General features: G+C 44.7%; 2 protein-coding genes across 8 annotated transcripts in view; one reads left to right on the forward strand and one right to left on the reverse strand.

Annotated features, from left to right (window-relative positions):
* Positions 1-6,872, forward strand: part of KLC1 (kinesin light chain 1) — a 74,613-nt gene extending 67,741 nt beyond the window's left edge. For all 7 annotated transcript variants that reach the window (XM_059723260.1, XM_059723262.1, XM_059723259.1 and 4 more), the window contains one exon: positions 242-6,872. In XM_059723260.1, coding sequence (XP_059579243.1) covers positions 242-307 — 66 coding nt within the window. In that variant the 3' untranslated portion in view covers positions 308-6,872. The remainder of the gene's footprint in view (positions 1-241) is intronic.
* Positions 6,873-9,922: 3,050 nt separating this feature from the next.
* XRCC3 (X-ray repair cross complementing 3) overlaps positions 9,923-25,646 on the reverse strand; it is a 32,759-nt gene continuing 17,035 nt past the window's right edge. The window contains exons 6-9 of the mRNA XM_006258002.4: positions 19,820-19,974; positions 15,513-15,725; positions 13,093-13,139; positions 9,923-10,288 (exon numbers count right to left, since the gene is read on the reverse strand). Coding sequence (XP_006258064.1) covers positions 10,051-10,288; positions 13,093-13,139; positions 15,513-15,725; positions 19,820-19,974 — 653 coding nt within the window. The 3' untranslated portion in view covers positions 9,923-10,050. The remainder of the gene's footprint in view (positions 10,289-13,092; positions 13,140-15,512; positions 15,726-19,819; positions 19,975-25,646) is intronic.

Below are 25,646 nucleotides of genomic sequence, written 5' to 3' on the forward strand. Positions count from 1 at the left end.
ATAGAAGGGGTGCAATCGCAAGAGGACTATTTAGTATTGGTGATTGTGTCAGGGAAAAATGCTTATGTAAGGTTCCTTTTCATATCCTGCTGTCACAGGATGTGAAGGTAAGCAATACAGATTTCATCAATTTCAGCAGGTCTTGAGTTTCTTAACATTTTTAAAAATCAGACTCGATAAAAATGCTAGAGATCTGGACTCCTGCATAAATATTTTTTTTTTCTTATTTATTTTCATACAGGAACGAAATAATTGTCTGACAGACTCAAGAGCGCTGAGTGCCAGTCACACTGATTTGGCACGTTGAGGTTCTTGGACAGAAGCTAGCTAAAATTCCTTTGTGAATAAAGAAGCACTGAGACTCAAAGCTTTGGTTCCTCCTCACTCACTATAGGAACATCTAGTTCATAGACTGTTGCAATGGACTCTTGTTTTTACTTTTCTAAACAGTGACTATTTTAAATATAGCGTTAGGGAATATTTTCTTCTAAAGAAAACGTATATATTGTTCGTTGCACTGCTATCAGTCATGTTACTTACACTGATTTCTGTTAACAGATCTGAATTTCACAGCAGTCAGAAATTGGAAAAAGACAACTCTTTACAATGCATTAACATGCAACGGAGTATAACAGCTTCCAACTGATATTTGAAAACACAGTAAAAATGGAATATGTAGCAGTAAATGTATATAGTGCTGGGACAAGAAAAGTATAAATGTGTGCATTGCTGTATAAATTCCCAGCTGTGTGCTGTACTGCTGGGGGGCTTTCCCTTGCATCACTGATGGTCTCCACTCTAGATACTTCATGTAAAAAACAGAGCTGAAACATGGGTTCCTTAACCAACAGGTCTAGATACTACATTTTGTCACCAAAACGGTTAGCTACCTTCACTCCTAGAAGGCATATACAGCAACACCACTAGCTTTGAAATAAGGCACTTTTGTTGCAGATTTTAAAGTAATCAATGGGGGGAGAGTATAGGTTGTTCTGATGGGGGGAGGGGAAATAATCATTATAACCTATATTTCATACAGTCAGTGCATATTTAGGCTTTGGGTTGCAACTGTCCCAGAGCAGCTGCTGCTGCTAAGATAAACTTCCCTGACTCAGGTTGCTAACTCTTTTCTTGCCTGTCCACTGGAGTTCTTAACTCTTAGCAGCCTTGTTGGGCTGGAAATGCTCCTAATTTTTCTCTGATGATCAAACTCTTGCCTCTTCCTGTTGATGGCACCAGGAGCAAATGAAGCAGGTGACTCTAGGCTGTTATACTGTGAAGAGGACTACTTGTAAAACTCTGCTGATGTTTGTTTAAGACATGTGGGGGCCCCACTGAAAGCATCATGGCTTTATCTAGTGGACAGATCACACTTTTGATCACCCACCCTTGGTTTTTTCTATATGCAATGAATAGATCTGTTGTCTGCATATTGGATTGCTGCTGGAACAGAGTATAGAACATCAAAGTATTTTGTAGACACTAACATTTTTGGTTTTGTTTTTCTATGAAACATGATTTTTAAATCAAAACATTTAAGTTTTCATCTTTTGCAAAGTTTTGCTACTTACATGCAAGTTGGAGGAGAAAATAAATGTGTGTCTGTATTTGTAAGTATAGTTACGGAGCTGGAAAGTACAGAACAACATTAACATTGGAGAGAAGCTGGACTGCTATGCCAAGATCAGCCTAGCACCAAGGGAAGTGGGATAGAAGGTGGCAACAACATTTATTTGTTTCGCTGTGAAACAGTCATTAGAATGAGAACTTTTTAAATGTCAGAATTTGACCAATTTGCATCTGGTTTTAAAATGTACAATGGCTGATGCGAAAAGCTGTGTATGTAATGCACTTGACTGTGTACCATGAGGTACTTCCTAAGCATCTCTAAAGAAAAAACTGTTAGGTAGAGGGTATGCTCACCATGAAGACTGTTTTAACATGCTGAGACATGATGCTGCTAATGCATAGAGAGTGTAGTGCAGAATAGTGCAATTCATTGATGAACCTGAGGGAGAACAAGTTATTGCTCTACTCTTTTAGACATAGCTAAAGGGGACTTGAGTTTTTTAAAATTTTTAAAGAGGTTTTTATATATTTTTTTTTTCCTTTTAGTAATGTCTCAAACATATTTGTGGATGAATTCAATGATCTGCTCAAAGTCTGAATGTCCAGCTCTGTAGGACTTGCTAGGCTGGGCAGACCTCTGGGACGGGCAGATGGACGTCTTTCCTGTCGTGTGCTAGTTGCACAGGCTCACAGCAGAGATCTCCACCCAGTTGCTGTCTGTCCTGTGGTCTGGAACGCCCTGTCCCTTTGGCAGTAACTGTGAGGGGTTTCTGGTGCGGTGGCACCTAAAAAGCTGTTGTTCCAGCACCTGCACAAAGCCAGTCCAGTAGGAGTGGCATAGGGGAGAGCCTTGCTCAAGTCATTTACACAGAATAAGATGTTTCAGTCCTGGGAAGAGCCTCTATAGGAGCCTGACTTCCTAGAAATTGAGCTAGTCTGACCCAAACAGGTCATTTCTCAGTGCAATCTAAGAACTTGCTTCCAAGCCTTTGTCTTTCAAATATGAATGAAAATAGTTTTGAAACCTCTTATCACAACTGGAATTTGTGTAAATAGAAATTGTTAGATGTATTGAAACATAGGTTGGGCTAGCAAAAATAGGACTATTGTTATGTTTTTGACAACTGACGGCTGTAGTACGGAGCTTCGAGTGTGGGGAACCTTGTTATTTTAGGTTTTTAAATAGCCCTTGTCCTCCTGAGCTTTCAAATGTGTCTGGAGTGCTTACAAAGAATTCTTGCAGGGGATGATGAGCATAAAATGTAGGCCTGTAACCCATCAGACAAAACCGCTCCTGTGTCTGTTTGCAGAAGTGTGTAATGCTTGCTCATGCCCCTGTTCAGAGACACATGAATCTCAAGGCACTGTTCTTTCTTAACACACAAACCCCTATAACAGTAGCCAAATGAGAGAAACTGTTGAACAGCACTACAGTGTTCATCTTAAGCCAATATGCTACTTGCAGGTAAGAGAAGAACTTTGTAAAGTCTGAAAATAGATCTTAGCCTCAGTTTCTTCTTGTGTTTAAATTATTAAAAACTCACACATCTATTCTGAGTGGCTGTCTGAATTTACCTGGTTTGGGCAGAAACATTTCCATTTTCAGTTTGTTATATTCCCTGCCCTGCTCCAGTTCTAGCTGACCCCATGATGGATGCCTGGGTTGTGACTGGAGGATGGTTCCTGGATCTTGCTGACCAAAAGCGAATAGTTAGACCCTCTGAATTGAATGAAGTAGAGGGAAGGTGCGAACCCTGTGCAGCACTTCCCTGCCCTGGTCCCTGCTTGCTCAGTATAGTGGGGTCAACTAAAAAATTGAAGATGGATCATTTTAAAGAGGGCCAGTTTCTTCTAATTCTTCCTATGCTACATCAGAGTTGTTTCTTCTTAGGATTTAAGTTATGAAAGTATCAGACATAAGAGATTAATGATCCAAAGGTGCTCATCACCCCTGCATCTTTCCTGTCACGTACTAGTTGCTAGCAGTACTGCCAGCATTTTTCTTGAGTTAAGATCCAACGAAATACTGTAAATGTGGCACTCTCTCTCATAACTGTTAGCTTCCTTTTGGGATTTTTGATCGAACAAAAGGTTTATTTACCGTTGATCCTCAGCAAAGCATTTAAAACAAACCATGGAGACCAGATTTAGATACATAGATTCATAGATGTTAGGGTCGGAAGGGACCTCAATAGATCATCAAGTCTGACCCCCTGCACAAGCAGGAAAGAGTGCTGGGTCTAGATGACCCCAGCTAGATACTCGTCTAACCTCCTCTTGAAGACCCCCAGGGTAGGGGAGAGCACCACCTCCCTTGGGAGCCCGTTCCAGACCTTGGCCACTCGAACTGTGAAGAAGTTCTTCCTAATGTCTAGTCTAAATCTGCTCTCTGCTAGCTTGTGGCCATTATTTCTTGTAACCCCCGGGGGCGCCTTGGTGAATAAATCCTCACCAATTCCCTTCTGTGCCCCCGTGATGAACTTATAGGCAGCCACAAGGTCGCCTCTCAACCTTCTCTTGCGGAGGCTGAAAAGGTCCAGTTTCTCTAGTCTCTCCTCTTAGGGCTTGGTCTGCAGGCCCTTGACGAGTTGCCCTTCTCTGGACCCTCTCCAGGTTATCCGCATCCTTCTTGAAGTGCGGCGCCCAGAATTGCACGCAGTACTCCAACTGCGGTCTGACCAGCGCCCGATAGAGGGGAAGTATCACCTCCCTGGACCTATTTGTCATGCATCTGCTGATGCACGATAAAGTGCCATTGGCTTTTCTGATGGCTTTGTCACACTGCCGGCTCATGTTCATCTTGGAGCCCACTAGGACTCCAAGATCCCTTTCCACTTCCGTGCCACCCAGCAGGTCATTCCCTAGGCTGTAGGTGTGCTGGACATTTTTCCTCCCTAGGTGCAGCACTTTGCATTTCTCCTTGTTGAACTGCATCCTGTTGTTTTCTGCCCACTTGTCCAACCTATCCAGGTCTGCCTGCAGCTGTTCCCTGCCCTCCGGCGTGTCCACTTCTCCCCATAGCTTTGTGTCATCTGCAAACTTGGACAGAGTACATTTCACTCCCACGTCCAAGTCGCTGATGAAGACATTAAAGAGTATCGGTCCAAGGACCGAACCCTGCGGGACCCCACTGCCCACACCCTTCCAGGTCGAGACCGACCCATCCACCATGACTCTCTGGGTGCGACCCTCCAGCCAATTCGCCACCCACCAGACTGTGTAGTCATCCACATCACAGCCTCTTAACTTGTTCACCAGTATGGGGTGGGATACCGTATCGAAGGCCTTCCTGAAGTTTAAGTATACGACATCCACCCCTCCTCCTGTGTCCAGGTGTTTCGTAACCTGGTCATAAAAAGAGACTAGATTAGTCAGGCACGATCTGCCCGCCACAAACCCATGCTGGTTTCCCCTCAGCATAATTTGCCCTGCGGGGCTCTCACAAATGTGAGAAATACCTTCTCATTGCACTGCTTTTGCTTTTTTTTTGCTTCCTTTTATAGCTAAATGATGGTAATTCACGAAGGTTAAAGCTTGACAAATATCTATGGTTAAACTGTACAGTTAATTCCACTGATTTTGAAAACAGGAAACAAGGTATGGCTGCGTTTTGTGTGTGTGTGTGTGTGTGTTGTTAAATGGGGCAGGCAGCGATTCTCCAAAAGTGCGTTTGTGGGGTGATAGGTTCAAAGCGCACAGTTTAGGTTTTGTTACACAAGTCATTGACTTTGATCTGAAAGCTGCTAGGAGTCAAGTCGGGTTCTTGTATTTCCACGGCTGCTGAACCTGAAGGAATACGAACCGCACGGAAGGCAAGATGTTTACAGTTCTGCTGTACAGACTTTGCATATCGTACAAATGCACATTTGAAATATTGATACAGATGCTCTTTTAAAACTGGTTAGTTTGGGGGGAATTGTGATGCTTTAAACTCGATTACTTTGGGGCATTTGCTGCCTCAGTACTTCAAATGGTAATAATCATCGGGGGAGGGGTTTGTTAAAGGCTTTTACAAGGCTAACTAGTCACCCATGCATGTATTAATTAAGCTCAGAAGGTCTAAGGTACATGCTTTTGAGAAAATGAAGGCTTGTGTTGATAGACAAATGGCAAAACTGTTTATATCCCATTAATTTGTTATAGCTTCCAGATAAACAGTATTAAAAAATCATAGCTAAATTTCAGTTATCGCTATAGCTACATCTTAGCACTGAAATGACCTAGGACTGCATATTTGGAAATTTAATTATACAACAGCAAAAGCCAAATTAGATTTGAGTTGCATACAGTTTGGGATAAACATGGTGAAAATTTCTAAAATAAAAATGAGAAATCTTTGGGGTCTCTACATTCATCGGATGTGTTGTTCTTGAATTTATGGCTGCAAGTGTTTGTTTTCTTTTTATTTGAAATGTATGTAAATGTCTTACAGAATTTGGAGACTATATATAGTACAATAGTCAAACAGAGCTGAGGCTCTATGAGATCACAGAGTATTTTGTGTATCTGTGGGATGAGAGAGCGATAGCATCCTGAAAGATAATCATGGCACTTTTTCTTTTTAGGAAGAACTGACAAAGATTTTTAGTTTTCAAATGTGCGGACTGGATTTATAAAAACAAACGAATGAACAGAAAACCCACCTAGTTTAAAATCTTCCAAGACTGATTTCAGGGCTTTGTATCTCAGTCACTGAGTATCTTACCCTTTGTTACAAGTGCTGACGGAGAACAGGATTCTGATTTCAGCTGAGGAGAGAGAAGAACTAAAAAGCTTCTTTTAAAAAAAACCCTTAAATGTAAGAGCAGTAATTCACTGAGATTTAAACACAGAACTTGGTATGAAATAAAAATTGAGGCTTTTTAGCCAGCTCTATTTTTTGTGTGTGTGTGTGTGTGTGTGTGTGTGACAGACACTAGTTTTGTAATGCACTTTTCCTTATGACCGTCATTTTCTTTGCAGAGAACAATAATTTTGTCTTGCAGTTCTAGTTTTCAAAAGCAACCTGTTCCAAGAAGTGCATATTGTGTTTTCTTTGAACGCCTCTTGTTTGTATCTTGTTACAGAGCTGTGGTCTGATTTGAAGCTGTTTAGACATTTCTAAAGTGTTGTGTAGCATTTATTTGCAAAGTGCAAAAATAAAATATTTAAATGGAGTCTTAACAATAGTTCTATATGTTAAATTGGGCATGTTTGTGCATTTTTGAATGTAAATCATGTAAAGCACGTAGTGTGGACTTTTCCTGTACAGAAGCAAACCTCAGTTGTGAAACCCAAAGATGAATAAAGTTGTACGAAGGGAAGGTTTCTAAATAAAAGTGCATTTCTTACTTAACAGAAGAGGCTACCGCTGGAACACCCAGGACTTGCAGTGGAGAATTACCCAGTCTTAAATTCTGCTGAAATAAATTCCCCTTCTAGCTCCCCCTGAAATAACTGCTTAGTAAAGCCAGCTTTCCTGGGCTTGACACAGCCTGACATGTCTTGGAGTCATGTACTAATTGTGCAACTACATTGTTACAAGGCATATAGTTCTAAATTACACAAACCTTAAAAAGAGGTAATGCAGAATAAACAAAATACAAAGCCTCTTTTCAAATACTATCTGGAAATTTGTAGCTTAAAATTAGACTGAAAGTTGAAAAGATTTAAGTTGGGTTTTGCATTGCATTCTGGATCATACTGGTTGCAATGATGTTTAGACAAGGTCCATGAGGTTCCTCTGCTGTGGAGTACTCTTACAGGGGCCAAAATCACTTGTTTCCCCTGAGTTTTAGAGCTGCTGGTATTGCCACTTGTGTTCCCAGGCTTTGCAGGTGTGCAGGAGTCTCTGATGCATGAATTTTGTCTTTATTATTGTCATCTTCAGGGCCTGCATCTTCCTAACCATTCCCACCTGACTTTCTAGACCAAAAAGTCAGTACCACTGGTATTAGCAGACCACAGCAGTTGCAGATACACACAATTCTCCAGATGTGTTGTGGTTTAAGAAGAAAAACCTGCTTAGAGGAAGTCCCTACACCTATTTTATTTAGATGGAAAGAATTGGGTAGCTGTGTTAGTCTGAAGTTAGGTAAAAGGTAGGAAACTAACTGGTTACCTTATTAACCAGTCTGAAGTGCCACCCTGCCCTACCTTCTGCCATGTAGATGTAGTTCGGGCCTAAACTAAGAGTTGCTCTGATATGCTTACCAAAACAGCAGCAATCAGCCTCTCTAATAATGTATGTGAGGACAGGGCATTGTAGTAAATCTTACACTTCAGTTTCTAAAATGACATGACCAAAGCAGCTTTTAGATTCTTGGGAATGCTGTGTTCAATAGCCCTACCACTTTTTTTCTGCAAATAGCTAGCGACTAGAGACAAGCAAAACAGACTAGACCTGTGATGCTAGACACTGTACCAAGTTTGTGAACAAGAAAAAGTATGTAACTATGTAACATTAATTTGAGTTTTATCAAAAAACACAGTTCAATTTTTCACTTGGTGAATCTGTCTGCTGCTAGGAGATGGAAGGTCTTGCAGATCTGGAAACGTGAAGGGATATTTTACTTGAGAGATCGCACTTTTCCAGACAGAAGTCACTCTCACGTTACTGCCATCCTACAGAACCCTGTAATGGAAACATATTAAAAAGCAACTCCCTGCATTGTGTTGCTGTGGTGCAGTAACATGTACTGATGTAATTCACCTAGTGTGCAGTATGGTAAAAGTGGTTATGAACTAGGAGCCATGGAAAAAAAATCCTTCCCTTTGTTTCTAATCATTTGTATGTGACCACAAACTTCTGGGTGTAACATCTTTTCCACTGCATAGCAAGTATGTAGGCAACTGTTGATCCTCTGGATTATGGTGTACAGGGAAGAGGTCCATGACCATCAAATCAAGACTGTCAACATGTATGCCTAGGCCAGAGTGTGGAGGAGTGGAGGCTGCCCAAGATCTGCCATCCCCCCTTCAGACCACTGAGACAGAAGCTGAAGGCCAGGCCAAGTCAAGATGTTTGGTGCCTTAATGGTTGTAGCTGCTGCGAGGGCACAGTTCTGTCAGGGTGATGGTCCTTTGTGCTTTTCCAACCAAGGAGTACTTGCAAGGCAGTGGGGGGCTAGGGGTTTAAGGTCTATACTCACCTTACCCTGGAGGTTGCAACACTGGTATTTTAAAGAAACTACTGTACCACATGTAGCCCTGCCACATTTCCACCAGGCCCTTCAGTTGAAGGTAGTTTACCAGGTCTGGAATAGGTAAATGAGAAACATCTGAGATGCAGTAGCCACCGCATGAGCCCCCTGTTCACCTCACCCTCTGAGCGCGGCTGGGAGGGCATGGGGTGCATGCCCCTGGGCCACTGCAGGCTGGTGCCAGGCTGTTCCCGGCAGGGGTGTTGAGTCAGGCTGGACTGGGAGGAGATTGGGGGGAGGCTGCGGCCCCTCCCATTGCCCCACTGCCTCTGGCTCATCCGGGGCACTGGTGGACAGCTTCTGCTGCTGTGCTCACTGAGGGGGAGCCAGGGGGTGGGGTATGTGCCCCTCCCACTCTTGGCTCCTTCGTACTGCACCACTGGACAAGCCACTGGGCTCCAATTGTCCCACCACCCTGCGGGTCTGGGGCTGCACTCATCATGAATGCAGTCTCGGCTGGGCCAGATCATGGGATGATTCACCCCTCCTCACTCCTTCCTGCACTGGGGGGGTCTTGAGCCCTAGCTCCACTCTTCCCTCCCTGCTGTGGGGGAGGAGCAAATTAAGGCCCCCATGGTGAAGGAGGGAGCAGGGGAGGAGCAGGGGCTGGGGTGAGTGGGGCCCTGGCTGGGCCAGGTGGTGGGACAAGTGGAAGCCCAGGGGGCAACCGTGGGCCTCCACTTGTTCTACCACCCAGCCTGGCCAGGGCCCCACTCACTCCAGACCCTGCTTGCACCTGTGCTGTACACCCTCCCTCATCGCAGGGGCCTCGATCTGTCCCCTGCCGCAGCCCCTTCCCCTCTCCCTGCCCCCGCAGACTTACCCGGTTGGGGGGGGGGGTATGCATGTGTGCTCAGCCCTCCCCCACCTGTGCAGCACCTGCCCCAGCCCCACTCTCCCTCTTTTCCTGCCCCCCACCTTTTAAAACAAGACAAAAATATAAAGGGGTACACAAGCTGAAACTCTGAGACTGAAGAGCTACACTTGTGAAAAAAGGTTGGAAGCCCCTATATAACCTTGTTAGCTCTTTGATAATGCAGACCAGTATCTAGTAACAGTTGCAAAGATGCAGACAATCGATCAAACTCTTCTCTTCCCTGATCACTCTCTCAGGTGGAAGGTTCATAGACATAAAGCTAGATACAGACAGTGAATCTCACCCCAAGGCTGTGTATATTCATAAAAAACTTTTATTGCTGGAATACTGTATGTACATATCGGGCAATCCCGCGTGAATACCTGAAGGGAAATGCCTTTCTTCATTGGTATGAATTTCTGGAGGAGATCCCCTGTAACATTTTCATAGTGGGCTTTTTACACTTACTCCCTTGACCCCTTCCAAATTTACTGTATAGAGGCAAAAAGATAGAGGCAGATGAGGAGCAAAAGCTACTCTTAAAGTTCTCACGCCTCCAGGATGCTGCAGTGCAGGTCTCTGCAAATTCTCTGCCTGTGGTGTTCGGCTGACCATCAATCTCATCAACAGTTGATTGGACCATGTTATCCCAAGTGCTGGAGAAACTCTCTTATCCAATGAGCTAGAAGAAAAACATAAGTAAACTTTACGTGCATAAAAACTTGATGTTTTGCACACCTGGTAGGAGTCTGCAAGTAAACATCCACTAGAAATTAAACTCCCCATGTCTTTTAAAAGTTTTGCTACCTTAAAGTCGTGCTCTAGAGACTGAGGGCTGGAACGTCGGGTGACTGTACTTTATGCACATCCTCTCTAGCTATGCCTGTGCCATAGAAGTGGAAATCAGATTTTTTCTTTTCCTTAGCAGTACCTCAGGTGTGCTCTAGCCCCTCCTATCCTTATGCTCAGTGCTGAGGGGAAACAGGCTGTGCATTCTTCTTTTCCTTTCAGCTGCTTTTGGTTCACATTAGTGTGGCTTCCAAGGGATTATTCCATTGTCATCCTCATTAGATGGTTATCAGGACCTGATGCAAATGTGGGAGGAAGTAAGCTGGTCTCTTGCTGGTTGACACTGCAGCACTGACTCAAAGGAAGAGAAGACTCAAAAACTCAAGTCTTAAGGGTGACTGCTTCAGACAATTTAAAAAAGCATCTTTGCATCTCAGGAAAAAAAAAGGTTCTACAGAAGTTGTTTTCTCCATCACTGATCTCATAAAATGTACCACTTAGATGTCCTGGAGGTCTACCCAGATGGTGTAATGGTGGTGAGTGCAAATCCATTTCCCTACTGCGGTCAGCCCTAACAGGAAGGTCCCATAGATACCTGAGATTTGTACTGCTCAGGAACACTGCTCATCCAATAAAGCCTATTCGTAATCCCAAGAGTCTTCACCCAGGTTCTCATAGTAGTAGCCATGTACTTCAGACAGCAAGAGGCAGCAGTCAGTCAATCTGTACCAAGGCAACAGGCAAGGGAAAAGGCCCTTCTCCCAGCTGCTGTTCTGACACCTTCTTCATCACGACAAATGTTTCACCCTTTACAACTGTTGGTAAGTCCCAAGTCTAATTTGTCTCCACATAGAAAAAGATTATAGGTCTTTGGATGTTGACAGCCAGCCCTTGGCCATGTACAAGCGTTGCATTTTTACAAGGAGAATCCCAATTCTCCAGGTAGAAACCCCAAGCATACAGATGTTCACAAAAGTTTCTCCCAGACTAAAACTGGCAGTTCCAGGAGAAAACTAACCCACCTGCAACCTGGCAGAAGTTGCTCCCAGGAGAGTCTCTTATACTTCTGCATTTCTCTAGCAGCTATTTCAACTATACTGTAACATCTGCTACATCTTTTAAACATGTACCCTTGCCCATCAGCTTGGTCAAAGTCCATCTAACTTTTCTCACCCAGCAGCTCTAAAATTCCTCAAATGACTGACCAAAAGATTTCTGCCCCACAGGGGAACAAACCTGGTTCTCATGCATCTGAGGAGGTTGCCTTTTGAACCCATTGTTCCATCTTTCCATGGAAGTGGGCTTTTCTAAACAGCTACGGTTGTTGCAAGGAAAGTGGACAAGATCCAAGCCCTTGAGGTGGATCCTGTATACACTGTGCTCTAGCCAGATAGCGTCCTTAAGAACCCACCTCATGTTCTTACCCAAGACAGTCACTGAATTCGGCCTCCGTCAGCATTTTAAATTGGGGACATCAGTTACTCTTTGCCACAATGACTCCAAGATCCATCTCCAGATATGTAGGCACTGCTGTGGAGCTGTCCACAACAAGGGTGTCCATCTGGACAAGCAGTCAAAGGAGTTAGAGATGTTACCCATAAGCAGAGCTCTCTGAACTATGTTTTTCATATATACAGATCACTCTGCTCCTTAATCCTGTGCAATTTAGACTCTTAAACCACTTCCATGGAAAGATGGAACAAGGGATTGAAAAATTAAACAGAATATAGTGTGTTTTTCTCTTTATCCCCTCGTACAGCAGAGAAAGGGCAGAGCTATGAATACCCTTCAGGTACTGCTAAGGCAAAGAAGGTCTCCAAGCTCAAATACTATGGTGTATGCCCCGCACACTGAGGAGCTGCAGGCAGACAACAGATTTTGAAAAACTTCAGTTACTGACAGTTAACTTCTTTCCCTTGACAAATCCTCTCTGTTTCATTAAAAATTACAGTAGTCAAATTCAAGTATCTGTCAGCCATTTGATAAGTCACAGGGATGTCTACTCCTGCAACATCGTGGGAGGGGGTGGATTTCACAGTTTTCTTTTCTCAATTTATCATTTATAACCTTTGTTTTGGAGAAGAGCAGAAATAATATTCCATCAGACAGCTAGGAAATAACCTTACTGAAGAGTTTTATCTTCGGCACAGCTGACAGGCCATTGACTTACAAACTATATGATTCAGGGCACATCTCCCCTAGAAAAGTACATTCATCTTTGTCTCCTTACTCAAGCAACAGGGAATACTGTCATTAGTCATATAAATATGTAGGCATTATTTGAACCCCGTCAAGTTTATGGCTTCAAAAATATCTTGTGGGAATGAAATTCTATTATTAGGTCTCAGCAGGCTTCAAAAAAGATGCAAAGTGTTTTATTTTTATACATACACAAAAAGATATAAACCTTCCTGTGCCAAGCTGCAAACTGGACATCAAGTCCTGGAGACTAAGGAAAAACGAACGTTATTCCATAAGTGCATACCAGGGAATTTCTTCTACTTTTTACTGCAGCAGGTACAGATTTCTAGCAGTTACAGAAAACTGAATTACATGGTTCACCCGTCTGCTGGGGCAAAACAATTACGCTCCTTTATAAATTGCATTTAGGACATACTAACACAAGGGAAACAAACCTGGGGTCAAGTCATCTTTCTGGATTAACTGTTGCAGGTCAGTGTGCAGAAAACCACTTACCTAAAACTGCACTGAGCTACATTTGTCTCACTCACTGCATCAGTTACCTAAATCATAAAATACAAAGTTTCAGTAAAAGTGCTCTATGAATACATATTTGCATTTATCAAAAGCAAGTTTATTTAACTGCAGCTGACTTAAGCCAAGTCAAACACTTGCTTATTCAAGCCTGAAGCTGAACTGGACTGGAGTATAAAAAGATGATAAAAGGCTTGGAAAGCAAGTCATACAGGGAGAGGCTAAAGGAACTAGGCATGTTCTGCTTGTGAAACAGGCAGTTAAGAGGGGATATGATAGCAGTCTTCAAATGCTTGAAGGGATGCCATAAAGAAGAAGGAAAACACCTTTTCTCTCTTGCTGCAGAGTAGGATGCAGACAAATGCCTTGAAATTGCAGCAATTTCAGTTTAGACTGGAGATCAGGAAAAAACTTCTTCAGTGTCACAAGAGCACAGCAGTGCACTGGACTGCCTAGGGAAGTTGTGGACTCTCCATCCCTGGAGGTGTTCAAGAGGTCAGACACCACTGGTTGGGGGTGATCTAGGTATAGCTGTGCCTATGCTCTACTTTGGGTATTCCCCATGCTTCTGGGCTTGGCTGGTTGATGCATGGGGCTAGGAGGAAACTCCTATGATTAATATTCAAACTCTGAAAGCTCCTACTTACCTACTGCCTAACTGGAGAAGCCTGAAGTCCACAGGGTTTAAGTTTATTCTAGCAAAGTTCCCTGGGAACCCAATGATCTGCTTCTGGGCATGTCCAGAACTGCCTAATTCCTGACACTGCTGAACAGCTGCACAACTGAGCCCCACTGGGAGCTAGAAACTAGGTTTTCCTCTCATAACATGCATACCAGATAGGCCCTCGTATAAGCCATGGCAGGAGGAGGCAGTGATGGCTGTGCACTTTCATCCAATAGTTCAATATTTAGAGCACTCTCCCATTGGATTATAGGAAAGAAAGGCTGGGAAGGACCTCCCAAGATCATCTAGTCCAGCCTCCTGCTCTCGACAGGACCATCCCCGACTAAACCATCCCAGCCAAGTCTGTCTAACCTGCTTTTGAAAGTTTCTAAGCATGGATACTCCACAACTTGTCCAGGTAGCCTGATCCAATACCTGGCCACTCTCATCTCAGGATATGGGTGTACTGGCTTCCTCTGCCCATGAAGATTTTTACTGGCATGGCCCATGCAAGCGAGGGCTCTAAGCACAGGGTAAGAGGATTTTTTTGAGATAGGCTTCTCTCATTCCTTCTTGCTGAAGCCATTCCAATTTGCATAAAATAACTCATTATTCACTCATTAGACCTGAGGGAGGGTGAACACAACTCTAATTCAATATAACTTGCTCCCAAACATTTTGGACCGCTGCCAGCCCTCAGACAACGTCTGTATGCCCTTATTAGACTTTTAAAGGTGCACAAGTCCAGTTAACACCACAGTCCACTTCTCATGGCCTGGTGGACCACTATTTGGTAACCCCAACCCAATGACTAGGGCACTCAACCTGGGTTACAGTCCAGTGAATACCAGGTGCTTAAGTGCTGCAATAGCAAACACTTAAGTGCTTTCATGCATCTTGCCCTTGGTCTGGATTACTTAAGAGACTCTGCCTCTGTGACTCTCACACCAGCCAAGATTTCTAAAGAGACCTTTGAAGGATACATCAACCTCCTTCAGCTTTCAGAAGTCCACAAAACAGACCCTCATCACCAAGCTCTTCAGGGGAAAGGCCAAAAAGCTGGAATCTGAGAGGCCCGATTTCCCTTTTAACAGGTAAAAGCACTTGAGTCAAAACCCCAAACTCTTAAGTCACTGATTACTCAAGACAACATCTGGCTTGCTTTCTGATGCTTTTGCAAGAGGAAGATCCAAGCTGCGGCTCAAAAAACATATCTTAATGCGCCAGGCAAGATGTGCTTTGCACATCCTACTTCCTGAACCAGAAGCAGTGTCACTGCCTTAAAGTAGTACTTGGCTCTGCTGAGAGGCTGCATGGTGCAGTGAATTTATAATTCTGACTTGCCCCCCAAAAAACTCTTCTCTACCTATAATGCCAATTCACTGAAAATAAACTACCCTCTTCTGAAGAAGCAAAAAATTACCTGTGTAGCCAAAATCACAAACCCAAAGAGTATTTCATATCCTCTGCTCCTAGGAGATGGGTGAGAATCAACACCATTGAGACAAGGCACTGGAGAAATTCTTCCCACATACTACTGCCAAAATACCCAGGAACCTTCCTTCAGTGCATCTATGGAAATTGCTACAAGCAGTGCAAAACTCTGCTCCATTTGTTTGAGTATAAAATAAATGTACATGTTCCTGCAGAAAGCTGTTGGCTTCCCTTTGGTTTCTGATTCTTCTATTCAGCCCATTCAATGGTTCTGCACAGTAGGAAGTAGTTTCTGACTTCATACCTGATTGATACACACTATTGGAGTCCTGAATCTCGTACTTAAACCATGAAGCTGTGCTCCAAATGTCTGCAAATACTGGGCTTTCACAACAGAATCTTGTGCTCCAAATTCACATCGAAACAAAGCAGCAATAGAGTCAATGATCACGAGGCGTATCATGCCTCTTGCAAGCAGCAAGGGAATTCTTTTCGTAATGCAGCTGGAGAAGGTGTCCTACCACAAAACACAAAAGCATTCAGTGTTAAAGTTGCTTAGGATATATATAGCTTCCTATACAATTCTACCATTTATGGAACTGTATTCATTAATTAAAGGAGATGAAAGGCTGGCTGAACTTACACCATCTGTAGCCAATGGAAGTCTTTAGCATTTCATAGGGTGTAAGTTATGGCAACGTTTCTCACGGGGTTTTCAGTCATACACAAAGCTCCAAAAACAAGGAACTCAATAGTGCAATCTTGAGCCACCACTTTTGGCAGTCAAGCTTTCAATAAATGGATGGGACTTGACTTGAGAGTAGTCAAAGTCCTCAGGTTATTAGTAAGTGGCAAGGCAATGACAATGGATCTGTGATAGCACAATATACCGTTGCTATATTAAACTATAGTAACCAAAACTATTAAAAGTTAACAATATCTGAGATCCCTTGTTCATGCAGAATTCTATCCAAATGTTTCTTAAGTCCCCAGAACATTTCTGGTGACGGGTTATTCTCTACTGGATGCCTGTCAAGTAGTTTAACCTCCTTCTATCGCAAGTTAAAGCTCTTTATCTTGGCAAGGAAGACTCAACGACAAGGCTGCACTCACTGACAGGGCTCAGCGTCCCTGTCACTGAGCCGCAACTGCTGGGGGTGGCCTCCCCCCCGTGGCCCAGCCTGGCCCCAACGTGCGGCCTTGTCCAGGGCTGAGTGAGGCCAGTCCGGGCCACCCCCGACAGCTGCAGCTCAGTGACAGCTGCTCCACCCGCCCTAACTGGGCCAGGCAGTGCCGCACAGAGCCCACCCTCCCATAGCGGTGGGAAGCAGAGGGAGAAGGAGGGGGAAGAGCCCCTCCAGCACTGAACAGAGCCCCCCTCCCCACCCCATGGCAGGAGGAGCAGGGGGAAGAGTCTCCCTCCGGGAGCTGGGCAGCCTTGAAGAGCCCCCCTCCCCAGCCCAGGGTGGGAGGAGGAGGAGCCCCCCCCACCGCCGCAGAGAGCCCACCCCCACCCTGGGGGGAGAACAAGGGGGAAGAGTCCCCCCCCCAGCACTGAACAGAGCCCCGCTCCCCACCCCTTGGCAGGGGGAGAGGAGCAGGGAGAAGAGTCCCTGTCCAGAGGCCAGGCAGCCTCCCAGAGCCCCCCTCCCTACCCCATGGCAGCAGGGGAGGAGGGGGAAGAGTCCCCCCCTCCCCCCCAGCACTGAACAGTGCCCCACTCCCCACCCTACAGCAGAGGGGGAGAGGGAGGAGGGGGAAGAGTTGCCCTCTGGGGCCAGGCAGCACTGCGTGCTGGGATTGCTCCCGGCTGTCAGGAAGCCGTTGAGGTGGGCAGAGTTCTCCCTCTTCCCCCACCCCCTGAGCCCTGCAGGCCTAGGCTGGGTTTTAAACCCCTCCTCAGTCTTACTCAAGCCTGCCCGGGCCTGGCCATGCCCTCCTCTCCCAGATCAGCTTCCCGTGGAAGGGAAGGGAGGCCTGCTCTAGCGCCCTTGGGCTTCTGGCCTGAGCCACTGCAGCCATGTGTCCGCATTTCTGAAACGAAAAGAGAACATCTATCCACTTGCAACCTGGTTCAATCTCTGCAGGCTAGACTAAACTGCAAAGATTGAATCAATTTAGGCTTGGGCTTTTTAAATGTCTGTCCCCAGCCCATGAAGAAGCTAACTCATAGCCACTTACCCTGCTTTTATTGAGGGCCAAGCTACTGTCACATATCACAGTGGAAGAAGAAAATGCACATGGATGAATACCACAGAGCAGCTGTGCAAACCTCAGCCTTTTTTACCGTGCAGTTACTTGTTCATGTATCACTGCCTTAAAATGAGGATCGTTCCATTTTATGGGGCAGGTAATGAAGTTGAGCTGGATTTCTTTTAATAGCAACTTACCTTTCCCTGAGGAAACAAGTAGAGCTTTACAGAGGGTGCAGATAGCAGCAGTTGACCCATTTGGGACAAGAGGAGAAGCAACACTTGGAGCAACTGTCACAATAGGTATATTTATTTATGTGCTGTCCATTCAGGTTTCTACTTCAATGCTTACAATTTCTCAGGGAGTTGCTTGCCTTACCAATGTGTATAACATTTTACCTTTGGGGGTGCTCAGGAGCTATGCATCTCTTATCACAACCTCTTTTCTCATCTGCTGTTATGCAGATTTCCTCTAATATTTAAGACTTTACCAATATCCCACAAGAGGATAGCATGATGGGCTGGACCAGTTGCATGGTTAAACAGCATTGAGTGAGGATGTCATTTAGAACATAGGTCACAGTAACACCTATGATGCACTGTGTGCTCTTATGTTTGCACCAAGCCATGATAAAAATTCCTGTTCTAGTATTTTTAACAACTGTACTTTTACCCCTTAGAGAACATTATAAATTACATTCCTCACTGAGTGAAAGATGATGCCTTGTTCCAAAAACATGCTATGTTCTGATATGCTACTCATGAATATGGGAGGGTTTACCAGGGCATACAAACAGTACTTAAGGAACTCAATCATCTTAGATAGATATGTTAAAGACTAAATAATAATTATTCATAACAGTTCATTAACATAATGGTGGCCATAAGCAAATTACTGGGAATGCTTCTAAGACTTCGATGTAGAAAAATGGCCCTATTTATAAAGGAATTAGATTTTTTTTTAAACTGTATCTTTAAATGCCATGGAGCATTAAATAAAAAGACTAGTAATTTTCTCCCAAGCAACTTTTTAACTAATACAACTTATATATGAGCAAGCTTATTTGAGCTAGGAAAGTTCAATCACTCATTTCCCCATACAGATGTTGTGTTAAACAAGGTCACGTTACTCCACTTATCATTCCTAAGGACAATTATTCCTAAGGAATGGTAAGTATAAAAGCAAAATATTTTTTTCAGTAGGAAGGTCTCAGTCCTGAACTGAATGCAGACCCTCACTGACCTCCAAAGGTGTTCTACCTGAGGACAGGGGATCTATGCTAATATGTCCCAATATAGGATCAAGCCCTCAGCAACTACTTCCAGATTTCCTAAGATTTAAACATGACTCGAGTCTCTTTAAGTCTTAGCAGAGGTAACAAACTTCACAGTTGAAGCTACATTTTTTAAAGTTCTGAAGAGCTTTTGCAAACACAGAAAGGAGGAATTAAAATTTTCTTTTGACTCATCAAAATAAAATCACAACATTTTGTGTGCAATTGCTGTGATTTATTTCACACCTTTATTGTAGGTATTAATTGCTGTTTGCAAAGTCACTGTCTGTAGCCTTTTCTTGCCCTTGGTAATTTTAGCCTCTCACCTTACTTTATAAGAATCGTATGCATGTAAAAAAATAGCTGCCTTTTTCTATCCTGGAGTCTGCTATTTATTACAGAGCAGTTTAGAGAACAAACAATGGAAACGATAACAAGCACATACAGTTTGCAGATGGGTTCTTTGGATTTGTCAAGAATAAATAGGAACAGAAATATTCAGCTGTATTTGTATGTGATTTTAAAAAGCGATGACACTGTACAATTGTTTTATTTCTAATATTCCAACACTAAGCCCAGCAGGCTACCTACCATGAAACTAAGCTTATGTTTAGTTTTAAATCATGCAAGTTGTCCCACACACATCTTTAAAACTCAGTTCCAATGCAATATTTACAATGTGCCCCCACCTCAATATGCATGCACTTTCAATGCGGCCACTGTTTATCCAGTTGACCCAGGTCATCTCATTGTTATCTGGGACAGGGACCATCTTTTTATGATGTATTGTTCAGTGCATGGATCTGTGAGGTGCTGGATTCTCTAGGCACTAATGCAAATCAAACAACAAGGATGCTTCTGGCATGCTACAGCAAGTGCACTGGATTTTGTAAAAAGCTGCAGACTAGTCTTTAAATATCTCCTAACCTTGTCAAAATGAAATTCGGTACGAGACAACCTCTTATCACTAACATCAATCTCTACAGTTTGAAGAGATTAAGAAACTGGTATTCACAGCAAATCACCTTAATTATCTATAGTCTTTACGAGCTCTTCTACCTCAGTCGGGACCCTGAACTATTAGTTAACATCCCCACTAACCGACTTAGTGTTCTGAGTAATAAATACGTTGTGCTGATACTTACTAGGTCTGCTGCATGCTCAATGAAAATGCTATTTCCAAATCTTATTTTCTGAATGATCTCACGTGGAACCTCTGCTCTCAGTCTGTGCTGTTGATCAACCAGTTGCTGCAAACGTTTATTTGGGAAAACATCTTCTGTACAAATGTAGACAGCTCCTGCAATCAAACAACATGATCTCTAATGTTACACAATGGCTCTGACGCAAACTTAGTTTTTTCTGTTTTTAACACCACACCCTCAGGTTAGGAAGTGTTTTCTTAGAGAAAAACTTCTCACATAATGTTAACACTGTTAAATGGAACCGCTCTAAGTACACGCTGGCTGGCTCATAGAAGGTATACAGCCTCTTGTTTCACAAAACCTTCTCTGCAATTTCCACTAGCCCACAACACTTCCGGAGTGACTGCATAGCAGCTGTCTAGCATTTAGGAATAGCCCTGAATGAACTCATTATCCAGATCATGCTGTGCCCCATGAAAAATGCACAATACTGCATATCGTTTATCTTATTCCAGTAACTGATGAATACCACTGACTGTTAACTTTCACAAGTATCAACTTTACAAATGGATGCATGCTTTTGCCTCCCTTTGCACACCAGAAATTGCATCAATCCCTCCCTGAATTTAGACAGAACCCATCACTCAAACACCCTCTGAATTGCTTTTCCTGAAAACAGTAGTTATTGAATGCGAAGGACTATACTCCATCATCAGCTAAGGCAAACTTACTATGAAGGAGCACATAGTAAGTGCATAGCCTCCACCATGCCTCTCATTGACTGAGGGCCCCCAGTGGCCCTGCTCCTCACTGCTAATTGGCTCTGAGAGCTGTTCGTCATGAGGCTCTGCCCCTTGCCACCACCTGGGGGAGGGGCAGGGCCATATGACGGGCAGCCCTCACAGCCAATCAGCAGCAAGAGGCAGCAGCCATCCTGCTGTGCCGGCAGCCCTCCTCTTCCCTTCCCTGGCTGCAGTGGCCAGAAGGACTCTTGGCTCCCCAGAGGCAGGCAGCATTTTATTTTTGGTAAGTTTTTTCTTTCAGGGAACCCACCAAAAGCATGGAGCCCATGCTTTTTCATGAAGCCAGCCTGAAATCAGAGTTTTCACGAAAATCACAAAATTGCGATTTCAGTAGATCCCCATACGTAACACAGGGCACACAATTTCATGACTCTTCCTTAGCAGATGAGCGTGACCACACACCTCACTTTGTTCAAAATGAAACTCATTCTCTCAGCTTGTACTCTCCCTCGATGCGGTCTTCATTCAGAGATGTACATCCCACCAGTTCCTTCACACGCAAACATTGTGTTAAAAAAAAATTCCAGTTATTTCTCCGATAATCTGGAAAGCTCCTTATTTTAAATATGTAGGTGAGAGTAAGTTTAAGTGATAATGATGATTAATTTAATGATTATTATTTTTAGATAATAAGTATCTAAAATAAATACCGTTTAAATAAGAAACTCCCCTAAAAAAAGAAAACCAAACCAAACCTGGAGAGTGCTGTACTGATTTGATATTCAAATGCTGTAATATTTGTACTGTTTAGTCTAAAAAAATGAACAACATCTCTTCACAAATGTTTACTTTTGAACAATACAATTGTTTTTGGTCTCATTAAGGCAGAGTTTCAGGGATCATTACTCGCCAGACATACTGTTACATTTCTGGTAGTTGAGTAAATTTTTTAACTCACTTATTTACTAGGAAACAGCTCCCACTGGTCCAGTTATGAAGTGATTTTGAGTTATACTGCAAAGAAAAGCTCAGTCACTTAAATTACAAGTGGCTATTCCTAAAGAAGACAGTAAGTACAGGATAACGCCTTCACCACAGATGCCTCTTTGTGTCACTCTAAAAGTGTCTTCCTAGTTCTCTTTTATGGCAAGATCTTTTAAATTAAGATGATCTGACTGCCGATCAATCTAGCTTCTTTTCTGTCTGGTGTTTATTCTGTTGCATGTTGTTAATTTGTGCATGGCACCCCAAGCTTCTCACGCGCAGGTGTCTGGAGTTGGTCTCATCCTTACAAGTTCCCCACAACCCAAACTGGAGAGCCGGTAGAGTTGGAAGACATTAACAAAATCCCAGGAACGTCTCGACAGCTGCCCAACCTCCCCTTTGGCGGGGGACCCAGAATGTTTAAAGACCAAAACCGTATTCTGTCATCTGCCAACCTCAGATGAGTTCCTTGAGCAGCAGCTTAAGGAAGATTTCATCAAGGTTATTGCTCAGCCACTGTCAAAGATCCTTTAACAGCAGGATTCACAGAAGTTGCTGCCACAATTCACAGAGTTTGAGGTCAGATGATACTGTTAGATGATCCAGTCAGCTTATGGAGGCGGTTAGGTCAAGGGATGTCATTGTCATGGGTGACCTAAACTACCCAGGCATTTGCTGGGAGAAGCAGACAGCCAGGTCTGACCACTTGCATAGGCTCCTGGCTGTATTACATGACCTTTGCCTTATCCAGGAAGTGCACAGCCCCACTAGAGGTAATGCCGTGCTGGACCTGGTCCTGGCCATGGGGGATGACCTGGTGAGGAGACTGCAGGTCCTTGACCACCTGGGCAATAGCGATCATTACCTGCTGGATTTCACTATCCAACGCAGGATGTCAAGGGCTTACACCAAAGCTAAAGCCCTTGACTTCAGACTAAGGGCCAACTTCAATGAGCTTAGGAGACTAGTAGGGGAGGCACCAAGGGCCCAGAAGGTAGAGGAGATGGGAGTCCACGAGGGATGGTCGTACCTTAAGGGGGCGATCCTCCAGACCCAAAGGATAACAGTCCCTGAGAGAAGCAAGGGGGGCAAGAGTGCTCAGAAACCCCCTTGGCTCAGCAAGGGCATTCAGCAATGCCTGAGGACTAAAAGGGAAGCGTACAACCAGTGGAAGGGAGGAGCTATCACCAAGGAGTACACTCCTCCTTGGCCCGTGAGTGTAGGAGGGCTATTAGGAAGGCCAAGGCAGAGATGGAACTCAGGCTAGCGTCCAGGATCAAGGACAACAAAAAGTCCTTTTTTTAAGCACACTGGGAGCAAGAAGAGGGCACCAGGCAATGTAGGGCCCCTGCAAGATGCTAACTGTAATCTTGTGGCTACGCCAGACAAGAAAGCTGATATTTTTAACAGTTTCTTTGCCTCTGTTTTCTTGAACAGAGACAGGTTGTATTCAACCTGGTGAGATGTGAGCAGTGGGGTACCCCAGGACTCAGTCCTTGGGCCCGCACAGTTTAACATCTTCATCAGCGACTTGGATGAGGGGGTGGAAAGCACGCTGTCCAAGTTTGCTGATGACACTAAGATGTGGGGCGAGGTGGACACACTTGAAGGGAGAGAGAGGCTGCAAATAGATTTGTAGTCTGTCTAAAAGTGGACAGATGAGAATAGGATGGGGTTCAACGTAGACAAATGAGGGTGCTGCACCTTGGGAGAAGGAATCCACAGCATACATACAGGCTGGGGAGTTCCACTCTTGAAAGCACAGAGGCGGAAAGGGGACTCCAGGTCCTTGACCACCTGGAAATTATTGGGGGAGGCACTAGGGTCCTAGAGAGTAGGGGAACTGGGTGTCCAAGATGAGTGGTCGTTCCTTAAGGAGACGATACTCGGAGCCCAAGGGGTGACAATCCCAACAAGAAGCAAAGGGGGCAAGAGTGCCCAAAAGGCCCCCTGGCTCACCAAGGGCATTCGGGAATGCCTGATTGCCAAAAAGGAGGCGTACACCCAGTGGAAGGGAGGGGCTATCACCAAAGAGGAGTATACCTCCACCGCTCGGGTTTGTAGGGGGGCTGTTAGGAAAGCTAAGGCAGATACGGAACTAGGGCTAGCATCAAGGATAACAAAAAGTCCTTTTTTAAATACATAGGGAGAATGAAGACCCTGGGTAATGTGGGGCCCCTGCAGGATATGCTTGGCAATCTGGTGGTTGCACCAGAGGAGAAAGCAGACCTCTTTAACAACTTCTTCACCTCTATTTTCTTGTGCAGGTACTGGGACTCCCCTACCGAGATTCAGGATGGACTCAGGAGAAACTCTGTCAAGTCTAGGGTCAGGGAGGACCAGATTAGAGAATTTCTGGAGGGGCTGGACATGTTCAAATCAGCAGGTCAAGATGCTCTCCACCCCAGGGTGTTGAGGGAATTGGCAGGGGTTATCGCGGGGCCCCTGGTACAGCTTTACGAGCACTTATGGTGCTCTGGCCAGGTGCTAGACGACTGGAAGAGGGCCAGTGTGGTCCCCATCTTTAAAAAAGGGAAGAGGGAGGACCCGGGTAACATTAGTCTTACTTCAATCCTGGGGAAGCTCTTTGAGAAGATTATCAAAGAGCACATCTGTGAAGGGCCAGCAGCAGGGATGATGGTCAAGGGCAATCAGCATGGTTTCATTAGGGGCAGGTCCTGTCAGAACAACCTGATTGCCTTCTACGATCAGGTCACAAAATCATTGGACACAGGTGTCGCAGTGGATGTAGTCTTTCTGGACTTCAGGAAGGCCTTTAACACTGTCTCCCACCCCATTCTCATTAAAAATCTAGATGACTGCGGCAGTGATGCCTACACAGTCATATGGACAGCAAATTGGCTGAGGGGTTGTACTCAGAGCGTGGTGGTGGACAGGTCATTTTCGACCTGGAGAGAAGTGGGCAGTGGGGTCCCCCAGGGCTCAGTCCTCAGGCCCACACTGTTCAATTTCTTTATTAGCGACTTGGACGATGGGGTGAAGAGCAGTCTGTTTAAATTCGCAGATGACACCAAGATTTGGGGTGAGGTGGGCATGCTAGAAGGGAAGGACAGATTACAGCAGGACCTGGACAGGTTACAGGGGTGGGCAAATGAAAACAGGATGGGATTCAATACTGACAAGTGCAGGGTACTGCACTTGGGCAGTAGGAACCAGCAGCATACCTATAGGTTGGGGAACTCCCTTCTCGAAAGCACGGTGGCATAAAGAGATCTTGGAGATGAACATGGGCCGACAATGTGAGAACATGGTCAGTAGGGCTAACCGTACCTTGTCGTGCATTCACAGATGCATCACAAGCAGGGCCAAGGAGGTGATCCTATGCGACACTGGTCAGGCCGCAGCTGAAGTACTGCATCCAGTTCTGGGCGCTGCATTTCAGGAGGGATGTGGACAACACGGAGAGGGTCCAGAGGAGGGCCACTCACATGATCCGGGGACAGCAGGGCAGACCCTATGAGGAGAGGCTATGGGACCTTAACCTGTTCAGCCTTTGCAAGAGAAGGCTGAGGGGGGACCTGGTGGCCATCTATAAACCTACTAGGGGGGGACTAGCAGGGTTTGGGAGAGACCTTGTTCCCCCCGTCCCCCCGAGCGCCTCCTGGAGTAACAAGGAATAACGGCCATAAGTTGCTAGAGAGTAGGTTTAGACTAGACATTAGAAGGCACTACTTCACAGTTAGGGCGGCTAGGATCTGAACCCAACTTCCAAGGGAAGTGGTGATGACTCCTACCCTGGGGGTCTTTAAGAGGAGGCTCGATGTTTACATAGCTGGGGTCATTTGAGCCCCGTTTTCTCTCCTGCCCAGGGCAGGGGGTCGGACTAGAAGATCTACAAGGTCCCTTCTGACCCTACATCTATGAATCTATGACAATTAAGAGATGGACAATCCCTACTTCCTTGGTAGTTTTCTCCAATGGTAAGTGAGCTACCGTGTTAAAACGTGGGCCTCATTTCTAGCTAGAATTTGTTGGTCTTTAACATCCAACTTCTGGTTTTTGTTACATCTTTCTCCACTGGATTAAAAAGCCCTTAGCACGCAGTCTTTATGCACTGTAACAGTTCACTTGTCACTCTT

This window comes from Alligator mississippiensis, chromosome 2 (genome assembly GCF_030867095.1).
Source record: "Alligator mississippiensis isolate rAllMis1 chromosome 2, rAllMis1, whole genome shotgun sequence".
In the NCBI taxonomy this organism is placed as follows: Eukaryota; Metazoa; Chordata; order Crocodylia; family Alligatoridae; genus Alligator; species Alligator mississippiensis.